Source organism: Conger conger, chromosome 10 (genome assembly GCF_963514075.1).
Source record: "Conger conger chromosome 10, fConCon1.1, whole genome shotgun sequence".
Taxonomy (NCBI): Eukaryota; Metazoa; Chordata; class Actinopteri; order Anguilliformes; family Congridae; genus Conger; species Conger conger.
Genome location: NC_083769.1, coordinates 10,600,462 through 10,619,321, shown reverse-complemented (window position 1 = coordinate 10,619,321; position 18,860 = coordinate 10,600,462). Strand labels below are relative to the sequence as shown.

General features: G+C 45.0%; 1 protein-coding gene across 1 annotated transcript; it reads right to left on the bottom strand.

Moving 5' to 3' along the window:
- Window positions 1-263: 263 nt before the first annotated feature.
- On the bottom strand, window positions 264-17,239 carry LOC133139107 (potassium voltage-gated channel subfamily A member 3). Its single transcript, XM_061258409.1, has 4 exons — window positions 14,547-17,239; window positions 13,941-14,080; window positions 8,113-8,213; window positions 264-610 (listed from the first exon to the last, which is right to left on the bottom strand). Exon 1 carries the CDS (start codon window positions 17,116-17,118, stop codon window positions 15,562-15,564), a length of 1,557 nt encoding a protein of 518 aa, XP_061114393.1. The 5' UTR covers window positions 17,119-17,239; the 3' UTR covers window positions 264-610; window positions 8,113-8,213; window positions 13,941-14,080; window positions 14,547-15,561.
- Between the last annotated feature and the right edge of the window lie 1,621 nt (window positions 17,240-18,860).

The window sequence follows — 18,860 nt, the reverse complement described above, 5'->3', positions numbered from 1 at the left end:
GGTTTGACCAGCTCAGGCTAAGTTTTCAAACAGCCGGTAGCTGTAGAAATTTCAAGCTGGTCGTACAGTAGCTGGATTATACACCAGGGTTACCCCTCCTCCCTCCCCCAATAGAAGCAGAGACGTAAACACAAAGATAAGGGAAGAATGGACAGTGCAGACTGTTTCATGTTGATCCATTTATGCATTGACATTAAAGACATCACACTGCTGTTACACGAGGACTGGGGGGTGGTGTGGGAGAGGGGCCTCTCTCCAGTCACGGACAGGGGCGGGGCCAAGCAGACGGAGGTCCTTCTGCAGGAGGCGTGCGGATCGGTCCGTTCGGGCGAGGAGGGGCGCGGTCGGGCGGGCGGGCCGGGGGAGGGCTCGGCCCGCCCGTTCGGTGCTCGGGTCACGGAGGGCGAGGCGGCGGGAGCGAAGGGCTGTCGATTGGTCCGTGGCTGACGGCGCCGGCACCTCCTGCCCTCACGGGGTTGGCTGAGAGGCTTGCCCGGTGAGCGAGGCGAGGCGGTTTGGGGGTGTCGTCCAGGAGCGGGGCTCAGGTGGGGGTGAAATAGAAAGGCCTTGCTGGGGCCAGCATCGCTGCCCAACTCCAGGGTCTTCCGTCCTGCCGAAGCAATGCAGAGACACAGCAACAGGACGTCAGTTTTCAACCTGTACGCCCTCGCCTGCATTCACCAAATATATTACATTAGATGTCATTTGGCTGACGCTTTTATCTAAAGCGACATACAGTTGATTTACACTAAGCAGGAGACAGTCCTCCCCAGGAGCAATGCAGGGTTAAGGGCATTGCTGTGTGGATCATAGTGGCTACACCAGGGATTGAGTCTTGCGGGTCCCAGTCTTGTATCTTAACCACTACGCTACAGGCCGCCATACACAATCGTTTTGGATTCAGATACTTTTCTATGCTCGACTGATCTTGCCTGGTGCAAGTGAGCCAACCGACAGGACTGGAAGGCAGTGTTTGCCCTTTTTTGAGGTTCCAATACACCAGACAAGTTCAGTAAAGCATAGAAGATCTCACAATCTGATTGGTTAATAGCAGTGATAAAATAACGATATACCACAGCTATGATTTCAAATGCTTGTTTACAGTTCTATCTCAATTATCATCTGCAGCTAAGCAGTCATTCGGGTTTTGAGGTGAGAGATTTGTGTCCATAATCAGGCAGAAGTGCAAGAGCTCTCTCCAGCAAGTGAAACTATGTGCCTTCTCCAAATAATGAAATGAGTAGGCTAGACCTATGCAACATGATCCCGCTGATGTTGGACAGTTTTTCAATGTTTGAACAATGGGAATGTACACATAAGCATCAACAAACCTAAATGAGGCATAAACTCTTGTTTTGTCAGGGCCTTTTTGCACAAAATGAAGTGGAATGGCTTCATTCGATTTTTGTAACTAAACAATAGGACAAATGTCATCGATAAAGCGGAGGCAATACACTCAGTTTACAGTTTATTGCCCCTTTAATTCAGATTGTGGGGACAGTTGGAATTAAAAGACTTTGGCACGTTTTTTAAACTGCCATTACACTACATACATACTGCTTCTACAAGGTTAACTTTTGGGTATGAGTTGGAATAATGAGCGTTGGTTTGAGAACAGTTTTCCAACCACTCTATCTCTAACTCTAACTGCCATTTCCACAGTTCAGCCAATCTGAGTGCCTCAGTGACCCTTGTGATGTCACAATGCCCTCTGCCCTCTAGCAGCTGAATTCCTGCCTCTGCAGAGTTCATATAGAGTTCATAACTGACTTGAGCTAATGCTGGTCGTACACTTTGCGATATCAGCCGTCTTTTACGATTGGTACATGTCACAATATGCGATGTAGTCCTGACAATATCCTGTCTTTCATTGCTGTCACACTGTGAGATAAGATCCAAGAATAATATAATAAGAGCAGAGATTCCATCCTATCGTTACAGCAGCTACATCATCTGTCATCCACACAGAGAATTTAAGGATGGTGGAACAAAAAGCTGTAGACTAATCGTGGCGTTTTTCTTTTCTCGCCTTTTGGATATTAGCTACATTGTTACTGACGGCTGTCTCAGCTTTGGGCGATTTATTTGGGATGCGAAACGGTTTGAGAGCGGTAGCAAAAGCGACATCCTTTAAACGGAGCACTTAATTAGTCCAGGCTACTTTATCCACATGCTACTAATATTTTGCTAGAGATAGTGGCTGAATGAATTAATGTAAAACATTGTGTTTATTGTGGTTAGAGTGCTACGTGTATTGTTTACAGTATGTCATATATTGCATTAAGATGCTCCAATGGTCGTTCATTAGACGTCCATTGTCTGTGGTCGTAGCAGCTGTCACATTGCATGATTTTGGCCCGAAATATCCGACACTACCAGTCTTCCGTCGGAGGCTAGGATTCAGCAACCCGGCCGTCTGTGAGTATGTCACACTGAGCGATCCAAGACAGCCGGTATTGGCTCACGACGAAAGATTTCTTCTACGATTTGGACATTTTGTCTGCGACTGCAGAATCGTGGCAGAAATTGCACAGTGTTTACCCAGCTTAAGGGAGCAGTGCGTGATGAAATGACAATATATCACTGCCTGCCGTGAGCTATTGCTTAAATATATGGCCATTAAACCAACTGCCTTTCATAGTGGAATAGCACCTCACCTCCCCTCTCTGATTTGCTGTGATGAGTGCCTGGCAACCTCCTAGCAACTGACTAGAAATCGAAGCAACCACCTTGTAAGACCCGAGGAACACCCTAGCAACCATCTAACACACCATAGCAACCATCTAGTAACACACTAGAAAACACCCCGTAACACCTTAAAAACAACTGAGTAACACCCTAGCAACCCCCTAACACACCTTAGCAACCACCTCGTGACATCCTAGTGTTGAGCATTTCATACTGCCTCTCTGAAAGGTTAACGTTTTGGTATGGCTTATACTTATGAGTATAATTATTAGAATTTGTTTCAGAACAGTTTTTCAAACACTCTAACACTAAACTCTAACTGCCATTTCTATGGTTCAGCCAATCCACATTTGATATGCAAATGAGCTGTGTGCCTCAGTGACCCTTGTGATGTCACAATGCCCTCTGCCCTATAGCAGCTGAATTATGGCCTCTGCAGAGTTCATATAGAGTTCATAACTGACTTGAACATGAAGTATGAGCTTCTTATAAAATGGGCAGGGCAAATCTCCAAATCTGCTTAGTTACACCCTAGCAACCACCTAGAAACACAATTGCAAAGCAAAAACCAAGTATCATCTTAGTAACTACCTAGTATCACCCTAGCAACAACCTAATAACACCCACAACCAACTAGGAGTGCCCTATCAACCCCTTAGCAACACCTTTGCATCTAGTAACTCCTTAATAATAATTAGTAAATTAAGAATTACTAATTTGCACCCGAAAGTATTAGCCCTGCTACTACTACTACTAGAATACTGCAGTCCTTAGACTGCTACTACTACAGTAGCTAACACTACTAATACAACAACTATTACTCTTGTGCTGCCATTACTACTGCCAAGGAAGATGCAGGGTTGTGAGCTCTCTGTAGATGATTTGCTAATCCAAGTTCAACAGGTTCTTATTGTTGGCTTTCATTTCATCAACAAAAAAATGAATGTCAACTTTAGGTTCCTGCTATTGTCTATAACGTTTTCTCTGTATTCCTGGCAGTGTCAGCAGTTTTAACCCTTCTGGCAGAAAATAAAGTTTATTAACATTCTCACAATGTTGCAGGAATGTTACTGTGAACCTTATTGGAGGTTACCTAACACCTTTTGAATGCTATTTTTCTGCAACTGGGGAATGTTCTGTGAGCAACATTCTACAAACATTGTGAAGCAAAACATCACACATTGTTTTTGTAACGTTACAGTGGAACCTTCCGAGAACCTATGGGAAACGTTACTGAATGTTCTCAGAACATTGCCTGTTAGCTGGGATCACTGGCAAGTAGGAGAATGGTTTTTAGAACACACTGTGTGACTGGACTGCAAAAAAACCAATCAAAGAACAGAGAAAAAAGGAAAAAGAGCAGGCTCCACCAATGATCTGACTTCATACTGCTATCTCTCATTAATGTAGCCATTCCTGTGACAAGGAAACAGGTTTTTTTAATTGTTTTCTGTCAATGGAATGCAGACAGAAAACAGTGCTGCTCCAATTATCATATGGCATTACTCCAGTAGGCCACAGAATTAGCTCAGAATGATTCGAGACCAAAGCAGCGCAGTCCCAATTCAGAGAAAGACATGTGCAGCGTGGGGCTACAGCTGTGCAGACAGACGCAAAACCCAGAAATAGTGTTTTTTTCTTTCGTTCGTCCAATGTCTTATGAAAGACTGAAAATAAATAGACAAGAGATGCTCTGATGCAATTCTGACACATACCCTTTCAGGAAACAAAAACTGCACAAAGAAACAAAATGGAGGACACTAGAACTGTGTGTGTGTGGGGGGGAATCTTCCTCATAAAGCTGTCTCATCACAGCCTGCTTCCTGCTTTGAGCATTCAGAAATAGTCTGCAGAGCCTCCCAAAAGGGTCATTATGGGAACACAACAAACATGAATCTCCCTGTGGACCGCCACACACAAAGTGCACCAAGGCTAAAGGCGAGGGAACGTCCACTCAAATCAAAATAAAATCAATATGCATAGTGCATTTCACTTGTCCCAATACTCTTTACAGCAGTCTAGCCTGCTGCTCAAGCCAGATTTTGAAACAGCTGGTCGCTTTAACCAGTAAGACCAGCTCTATACTCAACATGCTTTGACCAGCTCAAGCTAGATTTTGAAATAGCTGGTGGCTGTTTGACCAGTTAGACAGTTAGACCAGCTCTATACTCAACATGCTTTGACCAGCTCAAGCTAGATTTTGAAATAGCTGGTGGCTGTTTGACCAGTTAGACCAGCTCTATACTGGTTCAAACTGGTAGCTGGTATTTCAAGCTGGTCATTGTGGGATTTTACACCAGGGCATGGTCTAAAAAAAAACACATAAAAGCAAGCTTAGGGTAACAGTGGTCATGAACGAGGGAGGAGCTGGACCCAGGTGTGGGAGTCCGTCTCTGGTGACACGGGATATGAGCTCATAAACAGCCAACGGCCAACTGCTGTCAACCACCGAGTGGAGCCGTGACTGCTCCTGCCTGTAACTCACTGTGAGGCATTATAACAGCGTGACTGCTCCTGCCTGTAACTCACTGTGAGGCATTATAACAGCGTGACTGCTCCTGCCTGTAACTCACTGTGGGGCATTATAACAGCGTGACTGCTCCTGCCTGTAACTCACTGTGAGGCATTATAACAGCGTGACTGCTCCTGCCTGTAACTCACTGTGAGGCATTATAACAGCATGACTGCTCCTGCCTGTAACTCACTGTGGGGCATTATAACAGCGTGACTGCTCCTGCCTGTAACTCACTGTGGGGCATTATAACAGCGTGACTGCTCCTGCCTGTAACTCACTGTGAGGCATTATAACAGAGTGACGGCTCTTGCCTGTAACTCACTGTGGGGCATTATAACAGCGTGACTGCTCCTGCCTGTAACTCACTGTGAGGCATTATAACAGAGTGACTGCTCTTGCCTGTAACTCACTGTGGGGCATTATAACAGCGTGACTGCTCCTGCCTGAAACTCACTGTGAGGCATTATAACAGAGTGACTGCTCTTGCCTGTAACTCACTGTGGGGCATTATAACAGCGTGCTGCGAGGCATTATAACAGCGTGCTGCGAGGCATTATAACAGCGTGCTGAGCTTCATAGCAGATGCTGGACAGACTCAGCTACGCTGCATCATCAGGCACACAGCACAGTTCTCAGTGTCAAAACAACTCTGAGTATTTTAACTCTATTATTATTATTAACTCTCAAATACATTTTAGGTCAGACTGGACTGGACTGGCATTGCGTTACTTTTGCTTTCTTCACCTACGCTATTGCTTCCTTCACCTCTGCCACATCTAGCTAGCTACCAGACACCCAATGGCTCTGTCATCACACCCAACCGCAGCTGCATGCCCAGAAACATCCCAGATTTCCAGCGCATCGTAGATACCCTTAGCATGGTCGGTTTAATTCCAAGGTAAAAATCCTGCATAGTATGCCTTTAACACCGAGTGTCTTTCTGCACAGAGAAGGCAGAAGACCTCATTGACATCGGCTGCATGCTAATGATGGTGAGGAGACGGGCCAATGAGAGCCTAGCACTGCCCTGCTGTCAGTCATCACTCATCACGCCTGATCTGGGCACAGCTCGGGGAGCACGGCACTACCACGCCTCTCTCTCAGCTTGGAGCCTGAACTGATCCCAGAACAGTATTAGCTACAGAAACAGGAAAAGGAGGACAGAAGGCAGGGGAGGGGCGAGTGTGAGCTGGGTGTATGTCGGGGAGGGGTTCGTCTTCATAAAACTTTAAGCAGGAGAAAAACGAAAGGCCTCTCAGCTATAGCGGTCCCGGACAGTTGCCCTACTCTACCTTCGCTGTGCTCATAACGGTGGTATGGACGAGAGTCCAGAGAGAGAGCAGTATTGCAGGAGGACCCTGTCGAGCTGCTAGGGCTACCTAAGAAATGCGCACTGTCCTAGATTCAGAGGAAAACGCAGCTCGCTCTGTTATTGTGGGTCAGTGCAGTCGAGCTTTCAGGTTAAATCAGCTTCCGTATCGTAGCGTTTCAAAACGCCACATCGGCAAAAGTCCGTCCGTCAAACCCCAGCTGTGTGAACCTGGGCCATTTAGCTAACTCCTAAATCTAAATCACAGTTTAGTTTACTAATTCTCCCCCTGGACTGAAAATCTAAACCAACCCAACCAAGGGCACCAAGGGCACTATTTTCAGCATACTGCTATGCTTGTTTTAAAGGTACAATAGGCAAGATTTTTGTGTTAAAATATTGTTACAAGACCATTGTAAATCCCTTCTGATCATTGAAAAAGGCTCACTGACATGTTGACTCACCCTCTGCCAGTGTTCATAGTCCTTAAATTCGGGTTTCAAAATATGCAGTTGACGGGCCGGAACTCTGTACTAAAACATTGTATAACTGTACAATAATTCAAGCTCAGTGGTTGAATATTGGTTCTAATTGGCACAGCCAATGGCATTTCAACGTCAGCGCATTTACAGAGAAGGGGGAGGGATAAACAGTGTGGTGGTTTCAGCATGTTTGTTGCTGACCGTTAGAAGTCCGAAATAACCTATTGTACCTTTAACACCAACACTTTTGTATTGAACATATTTCCTGAAATACTGAGAACTCTATAAACATGGCAACGTGCTCCGCGCTTTTCTTATGTTAACAATGTAATCCAAGTGTTTCACACTCTGCCATAAGAGCCCTTAAGTGGCAGGTAATTGACCCCCTGTTGTTTTTAACAGTAATATTTCACCTCCATCCTGATAACAATGGTTTCTCAAACCATACACCAGGGATACTCAATCATACACAGCAAGGGTCGATGAGGGTGCAGACTTTTGTTTAAACCAAGCAGTAACACACTAGTTTCTACAAATCAACCATTAGAGTCATTGCTAAAAACCTTGATTAGCAGAATCAGGTGCGTAACTGCTTGGTTTAAACAACAGCATGCACCCACATCGGCTCTTTCTGGGTAAGATTGAGTATCCCTGTGATAGACAACGATAGATTATGCCATCTGTAATGTTTGCCAATGCTTGAAAATAATACTTAGAAATTTATAGAAAGGAAAAGGATCAAATTTTACTGAAATGTAAAGTTTGCCGTTTGTCAGCACAAGAGCTGTAGTTCTGACTGTTTATCCCAAACCCATTCTTTATGTTTATCTGACAGCGCATTTGTCCTGACACTGCAAGTTCACTTCTGACAGACAGCCCAATAAACACATACACTACCGAAGCAGTGTAAATCCTAATTAAATCACTGTCGTACTTACGCAAGCAAGTTCCACTTTATCTCCAAAAGAGAAATGTCAAGCTCTCCTAAGTGGGAAGATTGAGAACGGTGTTGCTTTCAGCATAAACATGCTAACTGATTAAGTTGCAGCGTACCCAATGACTCTGCCTCTAAGTGAATGCCATATTAGGTACAGAGAAACACGCAGGGTCTACTGTACCTTGGTCGACAAGGGTTGTATATTGATGTGGTGAGAGGCCCAGGAGAGTCCAGATGTTGAAGGCTCAGTCCAACCTCACTGGGCCCAATGACATCATCTCTCTGCGCCACCAGGAAACAGAGCACAACACGGTTGAGAATTAGATTGAAGCCAGGTGAAGTGAGCTGTGAACTGTGTACCCTGCTGAACAAAACAGCTCAAGCTAGGTTTTGAAACAGCGGGTAGCTGGTTGACTAGTTCAAACCAGCTCCATACTCAACATTGTTTGACCAGCTAAAGCTATCTTTAGCTTGTAGCTGGTCATTCCCTGCTGGTCATAGCTGGATTTTACACCAGGGTAATCGAATGCTTTAATCGGCCAGTAGGTCAACTGGCCAGTTAAGTGACGAGCAACAATGAAAAGTGAATACCACTGTCTTAAGCCATGTCCCTATTCACAGATTGCAATCTTATTTTTGTCAAATATTCTTATTTGTATTGCTGCATGCTTACGTACACAATGTAAATTAAGGCACCAACACCACCAAACTTTTATGCTTGATTTGAACCTGTATCCCCCTTGGTTACAAATGGAAAAGCCTCATATACGGAAGCAGGTTACACTGTAACATGCTGAATGATACTATCAAAATGAGAAACAAATATATTGGAACACTTATATATTGACAAATATATAAATAATTGCCACCTTGATTTTCCCAAGAACACATTGCAATTAAATACATTTCTCATTATATTTCACAAAAAAACCCATACATTTACAGTATACTGCAGTATATTTCATTTCTGTGAGGGCTTCAGGCACTTAAGAACATTACTTTTTTAACGCATTCTGGCTATCCTTAATCTGGATTAAAAGCACTATATTTAAGGGTATGTGTGTGTGTGTGTGTGTGTAATTTATTGCTCATTTGAGGTTTGGAGACATGTAACTCACTGACTGACATCTTGTCACAAAGGCTCTTTAATACCACAAACACCTGGTACTTAATTAAAAAAGCACTTTGACGTGCAGAAGTCTGTCGGCACGTTAAATAAAGAGGACCAATAGAAAATCTAATCGGCGGCCAATTTATCTGTCCGACTACAGTTGTAAACAAAGGGAGGGATGTCACTCAGAGGTCAAGCTTTGGGTTCAGGCCCATAATGGGGTTTCGACGGAAATCTGTACGGAACAAAAGGCTGGGGCCAATGAATCGCATTCTCCTGGCTGCGTTCCTTCAGCACAGACCCCTTAACCTCCGCGTGCCTTACGTCGTGAATCACTCCGTCGACTTTGTCGCATTACCAATACCCTGTAACGATTACCGCTGCGATCAATTTTTAGCACCGCTACAGCGAGTGTAATTCTCAGATTACGCTGTTACCGCGAATAGAGACTGTCCTCCTTCAGAAATATTGGCATTGCACGCGTTCTGTTCCTGTTTATCTCGGCTTCTTTTTATATCTTTACAATGTAGAACGAGACCAATGCTATTAAATATTAAACAAAGCTATCACATTTAGACCTGTGGTATCTCTGTGAGGAGACTGGGTATATGCAGTATACATACATGCACTACAGAGCTAGGCTAACTGGAGAGTCTGAGTTGCTAAATATGAGTGTGTTAGTGCATGGTCTGTATGTGTGCTGTGTATACCTGCATATACGTATATATGTATACATATATGTATGTATTTTTGCATACACATACAGGGAAGGGTTGTTTCTGTTTCTTTTCTACACTTTCCTATGGGGGGGGGGTTATTGTTGTTATTTGTTATTGTTAATGTTTTTCAATGCTTTTATCTTGTCATGCAACTAAAGCACATTTGAATCTTGTATCTTGAGAGAGAGAGGGAGAGAGAGGGAGAGAGAGGGAGAGAGAGGAAGAGAGAGGGAGAGAGAGTGAGAGCCAGTGGAGGGCAGCACTGGGCAGATTTTTAAACAGTATGGAGTCAAAGTCAGCTGAAGGTGAAAGAAAAGTGGAACAGTCTGCAATGATGCTTATTTCGGTAAAGGACACCCCTAACACCCCCCCACGCCCGCCAAAAAAACCAAACTCGAAAAAATGTGCACAACCACTAAACCCTAAACAGCAACAAGTCAAAGAAACAAAGAGAAAAATTGTACTGAACGTATCAGATAAATACACATGCTTTCTGCTATCAATGTGTCCTTTACTGTAATGGGGGAGCTTTGCTGCAGTAACGAGATTTACTCCCTAAGCCTGATGTTTTTAAAAATGGAAACGGGGTGAAGTGGCTAACATTCACACCTTTCTGCCTCAGTCTGTCGGCACTCGAGCTCAATCAGAGCTGCTTCTGCCCAGCCCCACCACTGCGGCAGCTACAGCGATCGAGTGGAGAGGGGGGGCTCGTCACTAACACTGGAGCTGTGCTTCTGAGTGCACACTCACACTCAACACTGGAGCTGTGCTTCTGAGTGCACACTCACACTCAACACTGGAGCTGTGCTTCTGAGAGCACACTCAACACTGGAGCTGTGCATCTGAGTGCAGGCTCAACACTGGAGCTGTGCATCTGAGTGCAGGCTCAACACTGGAGCTGTGCTTCTGAGTGCACACTCAACACTGGAGCTGTGCTTCTGAGAGCAGACTCAACACTGGAGCTGTGCTTCTGAGTGCAGGCTCAACACTGGAGCTGTGCTTCTGAGTGCAGACTCAACACTGGAGCTGTGCTTCTGAGTGCAGGCTCAACACTGGAGCTGTGCTTCTGAGTGCACACTCACACTCAACACTGGAGCTGTGCTTCTGAGTGCAGGCTCAACACTGGAGCTGTGCTTCTGAGAGCACACTCAACACTGGAGCTGTGCTTCTGAGTGCACACTCACACTCAACACTGGAGCTGTGCATCTGAGTGCAGGCTCACACTCAACACTGGAGCTGTGCTTCTGAGTGCAGGCTCAACACTGGAGCTGTGCTTCTGAGTGCACACTCAACACTGGAGCTGTGCTTCTGAGTGCACACTCAACACTGGAGCTGTGCTTCTGAGTGCAGGCTCAACACTGGAGCTGTGCTTCTGAGTGCACACTCAACACTGGAGCTGTGCTTCTGAGTGCACACTCAACACTGGAGCTGTGCTTCTGAGTGCAGGCTCAACACTGGAGCTGTGCTTCTGAGTGCAGACTCACACTCAACACCGGAGCTGTGCTTCTGAGTGCAGGCTCAACACTGGAGCTGTGCTTCTGAGAGCAGACTCAACACTGGAGCTGTGCTTCTGAGTGCAGGCTCAACACTGGAGCTGTGCTTCTGAGAGCAGACTCACACTCAACACTGGAGCTGTGCTTCTGAGTGCACACTCAGACTCAATATCCAGACTTTCTTAACACAGTAATTTACATTACAATTATTTGGCTGACACTTTTATTGAAAGTGACTTACAGTACAGTTGATAAGGCTAACCAAGGCAGGGGCCAATCCCCCCAGAGCAATGTGGAGTTTAGGGCCTCCCTCAACAGCCCACAGTTCTGATCCTATTGTGGTTAGTTGAACCACTAACTTAGCCACTAGGCTATAGACTTTGTCACTTAGCCACTAAGGTATAGCCAGGGTGGCTAGAGACCACCCTGCTTTGAGCACAGGTACACACACAGTGACAGTAATACTGGAAGTTGATTGATTAGAGCAAGCAGGGGACAATCCCTCCTGGAGCAATGCCAGGTTAAGGGCCTTGTTCAAGGGCCCCAACAGCTGTGCGGATCTTATTGTGGCTACACCGGGGATCGACCCACCAACCTGGCAGGTCCCAGTCACGTACCTTAGCTGCTAGGCTACAGGCTGTCCTGCTATTAGGGCAGGTGCACACAACAGACAGTTCAGTCTTTGGTGAGAACTTCATAATGGCAGAATTTCTTAAATATATCCAATCACACGCTGGTGTTCCAACAGGGCGTGCACGGGGATATAGTTACTGCAGAAGGAACCTGACCTTCGCCTAACGATGCCAAGACGCGTGGGTCACTCGTCAATATCACGTGACGCATTCATCAATCAGGCCGGCAGCTGTGACAGGATCCAAATGACGTTATTACCGCTGGCCTTAACCTCGCGCAGACGCCCGCAGTCAGATTTGGGGCGGCCTGTAGCGTAGTGGTTAAGGTACATGACTGGGACCTGCAAAATCAGCGGTTCGATCCCCGGTGTAGCCACAATAAGACCCGCACAGCCGTCGGGCCCTTGAGCAAGGCCCTTAACCCAGCATTGCTCCTGGGGAGGATTCTGCTTAGTCTAAAAAATCAACTGTAAGTCGCTTTGGATAAAAGCGTCAGCCAAATGACATGTAATGTAATGTAATGTAATTCAATTTGGTGGTCGGTCCTGCAAGGATTGCGAGCTTTCAGAACAGATCTAGGTCAAATACGTCATTGTTTTGGATTCAAATACTTTCTGTGCTTGATTGATCTTGCCTGGTGAAACTGAACCAACCAAGAGGACCAGAAGGTGGGGTTTGTCGTTTTTGAGACGATTTCATAGGTTCTAATACACCAGACAAGCTCAGCAATGCATTGAAAAATATTTTGATCCAAAACAATGACGTATTTGGCCCAGTTCTGGTTCAGGATGCGGGTGGTTGATGAAGTGGGTCATCGCACACTCGCCCTTGCACTCTACCACACCCGAATATAATTCCACTGTGTTTCCTCTCTCCACCCTCACTCCACCAGGGACCTGCTCAACAATGCAGGGTCACTTAATTATCTGGATAACTGTAAAACACAGACCCTGCCCAAATCCGGAACGTAGACTAAAGTGAAAATAGCTGTTCCAGGTTTTACTTTGTGCTGTTATCCCGCTAACTCAGTAATCCTTCTTTGTGGAACAGGCCCCAGACCTAATGCATTAGCCACAGACAAGGCAGATTTCAGTGCTTCTCTGTAGACTAGCCATAATTATCAAACGGCCAAAATACGTTTCTGACATAAAAGCACACACTGATATACGAAATGTTATCTAACACTTTACAAACCTTTCTTCGACCAGTTTATTATTATTATTATTATTATTATTATTATTATTATTATATACAAAAATACAATGTGATTTGAGAATTCTAGATATAATAATAATATAAACATGTGTGATTGTATACCAATGATGAATGTTTAACTTAACACCTTTTACTACGTGTGTGTTGCTTCCTATTATATGAACACGTCCTTGTTGCTTGTAGCTCATGTTATGATTTATTATTATTATTTACACTTCACATATAATGCCTTGATGCCACCCTGAATCATAAAAGCATCTGATAAACTAATAATTAATACAAATAAAAACATTACTCAGAAATACACGCTTCTGTCAATCCTGAAACCATATGACGAAACACTGACGCATACATTTTTATAACGCTATGACAACGTCTTCAGTCAGGTGTCATGGAGCACAGACGAGGAAAATGTAAAGTCTTCCCATGACTTCAAGGCCTACTGTTGCACTTGCATATGAAAACTAGAAAACTAAAAATATAGTGAATTCACACGCAATCTTCCAGACTGTTTGGGGCTAAATCCAACTTTCTTACATTTCTATTCCTGAAGCATATGTTTTTACACTCGATCCGGAAAACGTGTCGCGAGAAGTGGAGCTACGTCGCCCAGTCAGCAAGCTCTCTCCTCTTGAGATATCTATTTGTAAGTTAAACACGGCAACCCCTCAATAGCAACCGCAAGCTCTTCGCGGAAAGCTCATACGCCTTTGCTCCCCCCCCAACCAAACGCATCAGATTAATTTGAAATTAACGAGAACAACCGCATAAGTGGTATTTGACGGTCGGCGATGACGCAAGCGCGAGCGCGAAAGCGGAGTGCGAGCGGCCGTACCCACCTTCGCATTCGACGGCGTAGAGCAGCCCCTTGCGAATGCAGGATGTAAAGCACGGTCTGAGCAGGATCCATTCACAATTTCCAGCATCTTCCCTCCCCCGTCGCTAGGCGCTGCCTGGTGCGCGCGCTCGTCCGTGAGATCTGCGTGCACACACGTCCCACATTCTTCCACGTGCCACACATTCATGTAGTTTCCCAGTTCAGTTTATGACAGGAATTTTAATCCAGTGCTCTGGCGCCCCTTTGTCTTGGTCACGCCAGGTAATGCGAAATCCACCAAAGGTAGCACGCCTATTCATCATATTACTTATAGCCTAACACTGGTTATAAAACATGATTTGGACGTTTCTTATGCGTGTCCGTAAATATTTTGAATATTAATGAAAAGGTTGAGTGTTATCAGTTTATTTCAAGGCACTCACATTTGTGCAATATGTTTTCTTATCACAGTTATGGCAATGTTTTAAGACAAGCCTTTTACGGATAATATTCTCAGGTCAGGTTTCTGAACCATCTGGAAGGTTACTGTGGAGACAGAGGAGAGAAAGGGAGAGAGGGAGAGAGATAGAGCGAGAGAGAGATGCCATGGCAACATTAAAGGGGTTACCCAGGAAACTGTGGTCGCCATGGAGACTGCATCACTCTAGGCGGGATTAGCAGCATCCACTGGAAAGCGTGCGCTCGCTGTGATCTCCTTTTTTTGTAGTCTTACACCTCCGATGAGAGACGTGCAAACACCACGTATTTTGTCCTTGTGCTTGTATGGGTTATTAAACTTGGGATCTTCAGAAGGCCACACTGGTTTGGAACCCACGGACAATTCTTTCAGATACACAATCAAAAGTGACTGCAATTATATTTCAGCAGGGTCTCCCAAAGAAAATATGATCATATCGAACTGATGGCGTCGCACAATGCGTACACGCGATACATTGCTTTGATGAATGGGGGATGATTTTTTTCATGTTACACGAAAAAGCTACTATTTTCTACTGCGCTGTTCGATGGTAACAGGCACATAACTATTGCTGCTTAAACGCAATTTAACAGCCGGAATAGATTTAATACATTACACCTTCGTTGTCGTGTGACATGGTAATACGTTTTTTATATATATAGATATTATATATGCCTACCTATAGCAATATTTGGCTGTCATAATAAAGCATTTCTTCAAGTCTCTCGGCCAATATGTCTTTGCTTATTAGGCCTATACCTAGTATGTTACTGCCGTAATTATTTAATGAAGACACTTCACTGAGTAAATAAAATCCCACGTAACCAGCAGAATTAATTAACACTGGAAGCAAACATCGCCGCTGTCCTTAAGGAAAATAATCTTAAATATGTCCCGATACAACAGCGGATGGATGCTAGCCTACTCCACTTAATTAAACCGAATAAAACGTAGGACACGAAGCCTCTGTAGAACTAGAAAAAAAACAAAAACCTTGAGCTACTTCTCAAGAGCGAATGGAATGTATTCAGCGGCTCACGGACTCAAAGGACACATTTATATACCTATGGCGTTGCCTCCACACAAGACTTGCACTGACACGTCACGATTATTATTGGTAGAGTAATAGTCGTAATATTTATATCACTTTTCTCTTTCCTAGCGGTTACACGTCTGTGAAAATCTTTTTGATGTTCACGCAGTTCTGATTGTTCTGTGCAGTAAAGTTGGGCTGTTTGAAAGCACTGTTGATTCCTTCCTCTATCACCATGTATTCCGATTTGCTGAGGGAGGACGTGCTACGTGTCTTTTTCAGCTCCTCCGTCGATGACAAAGGCTGACAGCTGCCAACGTGCATGTATTGCGCCTGCTCTTCCCCCTCAGTCTCTCTGTGGTAGAAGTAGTTAAAATTAGAAACAATTACTGGCACCGGCAAGGCAATGGTTAACACGCCTGCGATTGCACACAGGGACCCGACGATTTTACCCCCTATGGTTACGGGGTGCATGTCTCCGTAGCCGACTGTTGTCATGGTGACCACAGCCCACCAGAATGCATCGGGGATGCTGTTGAAGCCCGAGTCGGGGTCGTCTGCTTCGGCGAAGTAGACGGCACTGGAGAAGAGAATAACCCCGATGAAAAGGAAAAATATCAAAAGTCCCAACTCCCGCATGCTGGCTTTTAGTGTCTGTCCTAAAATTTGAAGCCCCTTGGAGTGGCGAGAGAGCTTGAAAATACGAAAAACCCTCACGAGTCTGATCACGCGGAGAATGGCCAAGGACATCGCCTGTTGCCCGTTTCCCTGGCGCTCCGCGAGCTCAGTCCCTAGCGTGATGAAATAAGGGATGATGGCCACAATGTCGATAATGTTCATGATATTTTTCGAAAACGTGGCTTTGCTGGGGCAGGCAAAAAACCTGACCAACAGTTCAAAAGAGAACCATATTATGCAGAGTGTCTCTACCACGAAGAAAGGGTCTGAAAAAGGACTTGTGAGGTAAGGTGCAGTTCCATTTATAATGGGCGCTACGGTACTGGGGTCTTTGTCATCCCGGAATTCGGGCAAAGTTTCCAGACAAAATATTACAATGGAGATTAGAATTACCAGCACCGAGACAATGGCAATGCCCCTGGCCGGACCCGAACTCTCGGGGTACTCAAACAACAACCACACTTGCCTCTGAAATTCGTTGGTGGGTAAAGGACGTTCTTCTTCTTTGATGAACCCTTCGTCCTCCCGGAATTTTTCCATTGCCTCCTCCCCGAGTTCATAAAACCGTATCTCCTCAGAGAAAATGTCAATTGGGACGTTAACAGGTCTCCGGATACGCCCCCCTGATTGGTAGTAGTATAGGATTGCATCGAAGCTGGGACGGTTTCTATCAAAGAAGTACTCATTTCTCAGCGGGTCAAAGTAGCGCATTCTCTTTTTGGGGTCGCCGAGCAAAGTCTCAGGGAACTGAGAAAGAGTTTTGAGTTGCGTCTCAAAGCGCAATCCGGAAATGTTAATGACCACCCTCTCGCAGCACTCGTGGTCGGGCTCATAACGGTCTAAAGACTGGTGCCCCGGGAGTGCTGCCGTCTCCTCCAACATGTTATCGCAAGCAACAACTGTCATGATGTCCTGCTCGGTCTCGGTGTAGCCGTGGTTCACGATGTTGTTGCCCCGGTGCTTGGTTGACGAAGGCGGAGGCGAGTGAAGGAGGCTGAGGTGGTCGTCCATGCAGGTGCTGGGATGGAGGGGCAGGGGGAGCCGCGCCTCCTCCAACTAGCTCCAGTCAGCCACAGCCGCCGCCGCCGCCGCTGCGCGTCCTCTCTCTCCTCTTCTCCTTTTCCGTCTTCAGTTTCTCAATCTAGTATTCCCGCCCACGGCGCGCACACTGGGGTTTATAAACATGCCTATTCCCGCCCACGGCGCGCAGATGCCAGGCACATTTCTACCCTTCGCCCAATCGGAACCCAAACAGACATAAACATAGACCCCAGACGCGCGTCACCGGAGATCACTTTGGTCGCCACCCTGTAGGCGCGCCCCCTTTAAATACAAAAAGAAAACTGCTAAAAACACAGGTGAATAGTAATTTCCTTTCAAAACATTTGCGCAAAATATATTACTCCCTCTTCATCACGAGTAGTGGATAACATGGATCCTCTATTACTTACATAGAAAACGTGTTTTTGTATTTCCGTTTTTGCATTTGAGACAATGGAAACGTTTTTATCACCATTGTCTCTATGTCGATTGAAAAATGCAAAACAATAAAGTTGTTTGCATTTGACCTGTATTTTGTTCTAACCCTTGCAGTGTCTCCGTGAACTAGGACAATTTGCTCATTTTTCTGGCGCCAATAAACGCCTTCCACATCTTTAGGTGAAATATATTTGAAGTAAACATATAGCTCCACAAAATACCGTTACAATTCAGTGGAGGGGAGACACTCCTGATTTATTTATCCGCTTAAGTACAACGCAATTACCCAAACATGCATATTTAAAATGCACTGCGTGTTCCGTAACAGGAGAGTAATACGTTTTACATGGCACCTTAAATCTCCAACCGTTTGCATTCTAAAGTGGTGATTATAGGGCACTCTCTTGTATGTGCGTAAGGGAAGACGGCACATGCTGCAGGCTCACACACCTTCAGGAGTAGGCTGAAGTAATTCGCGCTGTATTAATGTCACGCTACCTATGCGAGAACGTAGCTATATGGGATGGAACTGGCTTTACTGGTTAAATTTATTTTCGTTTGAAGGCGATGTTGAAGTTATTTTATATTATCGTGGTTTAGTAAATTATAAGTAGGCTATGCTACGTTTAAATAAGTAGTAAACATACCTTCAAACATTACATTACAAATTGTGAAAACACTGCCAACTGACAGCTGCTATTGTGAACAGAAAGACACTTTCGATCATTTTAACTAATTTGATTTAGTTCAGCTGACGTCCTATTACGCACGTCATCAGTGATGTGTTAGTAAACTTACCATATTCTAAGACGGTAGCATTCATAACCTAATTTCCACAGCGAAAAAGATAATTATGGAGATTGACCCTTGAGGATAGCTCCAGGGAGATATAGGGAACTGTCCGCAGTGCTGAAATGAAAGGGGCCAAGATGAATTTCCGACCACATAAACCCATTATCATTCAGTAAGACTGCACCTTCACCAACGAGTGGATAAATCCGAGAACGTTTCGCGTTTATTCATTTATTACGTAGATTCAAGCAAAAAAACACAGACATAATGGCAACACTGTACTGCACTCAATTTAGCCAAGGTGAAATTAGCTGCGAAAACACGATGCTAAAGAGGACACACCCTGGTCTCCATCAACTCGAAATAAACTGGGTCGTGTTTATTTGCACAGCATTAACTGGGGAGGGTGCAGCGACAATTAGTTCACAACACAGCTGAACCACTCATTTCATCGGGGTTTGGAAGGAGAACTTCCAATTCGG